Source organism: Cebus imitator, unplaced genomic scaffold (assembly GCF_001604975.1).
Source record: "Cebus imitator isolate Cc_AM_T3 unplaced genomic scaffold, Cebus_imitator-1.0 Scaffold356, whole genome shotgun sequence".
In the NCBI taxonomy this organism is placed as follows: domain Eukaryota; kingdom Metazoa; phylum Chordata; class Mammalia; order Primates; family Cebidae; genus Cebus; species Cebus imitator.
In genome coordinates, this window is record NW_016107671.1 from 226012 (window position 1) to 231322 (window position 5311).

The 5311-nt window shown below is 52.2% G+C and overlaps 1 protein-coding gene across 4 annotated transcripts in view; it reads left to right on the top strand.

Moving 5' to 3' along the window:
• FBXO17 (F-box protein 17) overlaps window positions 1-5311 on the top strand; it is a 34793-nt gene that overhangs the window by 24103 nt on the left and 5379 nt on the right. For all 4 annotated transcript variants that reach the window (XM_017506559.2, XM_037730674.1, XM_017506560.2 and 1 more), the window contains exons 2-3: window positions 1057-1428; window positions 3035-3146. In XM_017506559.2, the coding sequence (XP_017362048.1) occupies window positions 1074-1428; window positions 3035-3146 (467 nt within the window). In that variant the 5' untranslated portion in view covers window positions 1057-1073. The remainder of the gene's footprint in view (window positions 1-1056; window positions 1429-3034; window positions 3147-5311) is intronic.

Consider the following 5311-nt stretch of genomic DNA (forward strand, 5'->3'; position numbering starts at 1 on the left):
GAGAGTTAGTGGGAGGAAAAACAAGTTTATTTGGAGAGCCAGCAAACAGAGAACATAGTGGACTATCATCCTAAAGTACCATCTTAAATTGGATCATATTTTTATTTTTTTTATATTTAGGGCAGAGGGAAGAGAAGGGCATTGTGATTAAGAGTGACCAACAAGCCAGGCGCAGTGGCTCACACCAATCCCAGCACTTTGGGAGGCTGAGGCAGTAGGATCACTTGAGTCCACGATTACAAGACCGGCCAGGGCAATGTAGTGAGACCACCGTCTCTACAAAAATTAAATAAAATTTAAAAACTAGCTGGGCATGGTGGCATGCACCTAGAGTCCCAGCTAGTTGGTAGGCTGAGGCAGAAGGATCACTTGAGCCCAGGAGGTAGAGGCTATAGTCCCAGTTTCTAGCTCCGTAAAAACATAATAAAAATAAGATGGCCACTGAAGACATCTGGGTGCCAGCTAGGATCCGAGGGTCCGAGGTTGACCAAGGGTCCAAGGTGACAAAGAAGTCACCAATCTCCTCGGACCCTAGCTGGCACCTAGATGTCTGCAGTGGTCACAGTGCTCCTATAAATCTTTGACAAAACATAGTTGTTATACTTCTTTAATCCCAGAGTTTGTTTTAAAAACTACATGATTGCTGGTTTTGCATATTATCTAAGCGCTCTAAAATTATCCTAGCCTTCGTGCAGGAATGAGTAAAGTCCCCTTAAACAAAAATGGGGTTAGTTCTGCTAGTTCTTTTGCCGTTTCACTGTTACAGGTCTTCAGTTTGCTATGGTCATATACATAAAGCGCTTAGCCTGACACAAGTGCACGCCAGACAGAAGCCGTGATCAGTGATCCTGATGGGGTCAGAGTCAGGCCAAGGGTCTTTTGCCTAAGCAGGAAAGATGGGGAGAGGCCCAGGATCAGAGAGGGAACTGGGTCCCTAGTTGCCCATGGACCTAATGGGATCTCTCCAGCTGCAGGGGCCTTGCGCCCCGGGAGGGAAGGTACAGAGGGGGTGGCCTAGCTGCGCTGACCCGCCTACCGACACTTCTCGACCTGCAGGACGCCAACTGCTGGAGATGGGCGCCCGGCCCTCGCGGCGGCAGCCACGGCTGCCAGCGGACCCGCCCCTGGCCCTGGACGCGCTGCCCCCGGAGCTGCTGGTGCAGGTGCTGAGCCACGTGCCGCCACGCGCCTTGGTTACGCGATGCCGCCCAGTGTGCCGCGCCTGGCGCGACGTGGTGGACGGGCCCACAGTGTGGCTGCTGCAGCTGGCCCGCGACCGCAGCGCGGAGGGCCGCGCACTCTATGCAGTGGTCCAGCGCTGCCTACCCAGCAACGAGGACGAGGAGGAGTTCCCGCTGTGCGCCCTGGCGCGCTACTGCGTGCGCGCGCCCTTCGGCCGCAACCTCATCTTCAACTCCTGCGGAGAGCGTGAGTGTCGGGGGCGGGGCCCAGGAGGCTGAGTGGGTGGGCGGGGCCGGGATGAGCGAGTCAGGGGCGGGGCTGGGACAGAGTCTTAGAGAGATGTAGCCAATGAGCGGGACCGCTGGAGGACCAGTGGGCGGGGCTAGAGAAGGTGGAGGCTGAGGTGAGCTGCGTACACTGGAGCCTGGCATCCGAACGAGTGGGCGGGGCAAGGCAGGAAGACCTTGATTGGGCCACGGGAGAAAGCGAGTAGTTTGATATGCAGAGGGAATGCAGAACAGTACCGAAGCCAGCCACGGTGGGAATGGCAACACTTTGGGAGGCCAAGGCAGGAGGATCGCTTAAGACCGAGTTCGAGGTTACAGTGAGCAGTGCTAGTGCCATTGCACTACAGCCTGGGTGACAGAGCAAGACTTTTGTCTCAAAAAAAAAAAAAAGGCTGTCGTGGAGGCTCACGCCTGTAATCCCAACATTTTACAAGACTTAGGCGAGTGGATCACGAGGTCAGGAGTTCGAGCTCAGCCTGGCCAGCATGGTGAGACACCCCCTCCCCCCCACCCCGTCTCTACTAAAAATACAAAAAACTGGGCGTGGTGGTGTGTGCCTGTAATCCCAGCTACTTGGGAGGCTGAGTTAGGAGAATTATTTGAACACAGGAGGCAGATGTGGCAGGGAGCCAAGATTGTGCCATTCATTCCAGCCTGGGTGATAGAACGAGACTCTGTCTCAAAAAACAAAAAAGGTGGGGGGGGGCGACGCAGTAGCTCACGCCTGTAATCCCAGCATTTTGGGAGGCTATGGTGGGAGGATTGCTTGAAGCCAGGAGTTCGAGACCAGCCTGGGCAACAAAGTGAAACTCTGTGTCTAAAATATTTAAAAATTAGGCTAGGTGCGGTGGCTCACGCCTGTAATCCCAGCACTTTGAGAGGCTGAGGCCGGTGGATCACCTGAGGTCAGGAATTTCAGGCCAGCCTGACCAACATGGTGAATCCCCATCTCTACTAAAAATACAAAATGAGCTGAGCATGGTGGTGCAAACCTGTAATTCCAGCTACTCAGGAGGCTGAGGCAGGAGAATTGCTTGAAGCCATGAGCTGAGATCACGCCATTGCACTCCAGCCTGGGCAACATGAGCGAAACTTCGTCTCAAAAAAAAAACCTAAAAAATTAGCCAGGTGTGGTGGCATGCACCTGTGGCCCTAGCCACTCCAGAGGCTGATATGGGAGGATCGCTTGAGCCCAGGAGTTTGAGGCTGCAGTGAGCTATGATGGAGCCACTGCATTCCAGCCTGGGCGACAGAGTGAGACCCTGTCTCTCTCCCTCTCTCTCTCTCTCTCTCTCTCTCTCTCCCTCTCTCCTTTCTTTCACACACACACAATGAAGAGCAGGACTGAAGGAGAAAGAGCAAGTAGGGAAGCTGAGGAGAAGCTGAGTCACAGGTGTGGGGTAGGACCAGGAATACAGGTTAATGGGAGGAGTCGGTAGGAGAAGCCAGGGAGGACTGGAGCACCAGAGGGAGAGACTGGTGGACAGCACAAGCTGGGTGGTTGCAGGGTCTCTGCTGGGCAGGCTGGTAGACGAATCTTCTGTTCAACTCTTGTTTTTCCACAGAGGGCTTCAGAGGCTGGGAGGTGGAGCACGGCGGGAACGGCTGGGCCATAGAAAAGAACCTCACACTGGTGCCTGGGGCTCCTTCGCAGACCTGCTTCGTGACCTCTTTCGAGTGAGTGGCCCAAGTGAGTGGTCCTGATCCCTGGGGTAAGGGCCCCAAAGACGGAAAGGGACCCTATCCCTGACACTGTCCTCATCCTCACCTTCGCTCTTTCTCCTTCCCCCATTCATTTATTCATTGATTCATTCCATCAATCAACAAATATTTGTTGAGGGTCCTGTTTTATATGCCAGAGATACAAGGAAAAATCAGGAGGGTTGGCAACCACAGGCAACAATGCTCTGTGCTTCATCGCCTGCAGTTTGTGAGACAACAGCAAGATTGCTTTGATCTAAAGACAGGGTTTGAGGCTGGGCACGGTGGTGGTAATCCCAGCACTTTGGGAGGCCAAGGTGGGCAGATCACTTTACATCAGGAGTTCGAGACCAGCCTGGCCAACAGAGGGAAACCCCATCTCTACTAAAAACACAAAAATTAGCCAGGCATGGTCGTGGGTGCCTGTAATCCCAGCTACTCAGGAGGCTGAGGCAGGAGAATTGCTTGAACCCGGGAGACAGGGCAGAGGTTTCAGTGAGCCAAGATCACAACACCACACTCCAGCCTGGGCAACAGAGGGAGACCCTGTCTCTAAAAAAGAAAGACAGGGTGTTTTCACTTATGTTTTAGTTGTAGAGGTGGGAGAGATGTTAAACACAAACAGTAAAACAACAATGCAACAGACATTTTGGGGGGGTGGTTTCATGAAAGGGGTGTCTATGCAAAACGCAGGGGCAGAGAAACCAAAGAAAGAGGCAGACAAATCCAGTTTGCCGGTAAAGGGTGAATTATTGGGGAACTTACAGACAGAAGCATGGTCTTGGGCCAAAGCAAGACAGGGAGATCTCGGCACTGTTCCTCCTCAGACCCAGGGCTTATATGCCATAGGGAAAGGGTGTACTTATTCCATAAACAATGAAAAAGGCAGGCCGGGTGCTGTGGCTCACACCTGTAATCCCCATGCTTTGGGAGGCCTAGGCAGGCAGATCACTTGAGCCCAGGAGTTCAAGACCAGCCTGGGCCACATGGCAAAAACTCACCTCTACAAACAACACAAAAATTAGCTGGGCATGGTGGCACACACCTATAATCCCAGCTACTTCAGAGGCTGAGGCAGGAGGTTCACTTGAGGCCAGGAGGTTGAGGCTATGGTGAGTTGCGATTGCTCCACTGCACTCCAGCCTGGGTGACAGAGGGAGACCCTACATCCAAAAACAAAACAAAAAACAAAGGCAGCCCTCTAAAACAGGCCAGAATGCTATGTGCGTCACAGACTACAGTGAGGTGACATCAGCTTGCTTTGATCTAAAGGCTGGATTTATACAAGTACATGTTCTTATGCTAAGGAAAGTAAATAAAGTAGAAATCAGGAAGCATCCCCAGGATTGAGGTTAATCAGAAGAGAACATAGGGCCGGGCATGGTGGCTCACGCCTGTGATCCCAGCACTTTGGGAGGCCTAGGTGGGTGGATCACTTGAGGTCAGGAGTTTGAGACCAGCCTGGCCAACATGGCAAGACCCCATCTCTACTAAAAAGACAAAAATTAGCCAGGCCTGGTGGTACGCACCTATAGTTCCAGCTACTTGGGAGGCTGAGGCTGAAGAATCACTTGAACCCAGGAGGCAAATGCTGCAGTGAGCCGAGATCACGCCACTGCACTCCAGCCTGTGTGACAGAGAGAGACTCTGTTTCAAAAAAAAAAGTGAACATGGCAGATTAGCATCCAAGATGGAGTCACTTTTGCTTCCACAAGGGGTTGCTCTATACTAGACACTTTACATAGAACCCTGGCAACAACCCTGTGACATAGATACTATTATTGCTCCCACTTTCTAATGGGAAACTGAAGGCCAGGCATGGTGGCTCACGCCTGTAATCCCAGCACTTTGGGAGGCTGAGGTGGGAAAATCTCTTGAACCCAGGAGTTCGAGGTTGCAGTGACCTAGGATCATGCCACTGCATTCCAGCCTGGCGACAGAATAAGACCTGGACTCAAAAGAAAAAAAATGAGAAAAATCTATGTTCTCCATGGAACGATGGTGCCATCTCTACGGTTCATGAAGTTATTATGCATACCTAGCTTTGTCCCTGGCACTCCGGTTTGTTTTTTGTTTGTTGTTTTTGAGACAGTCTTGTTTTGTGACCCAGGCTGGAGTACAGTGGTGCAATCTTGACTCAC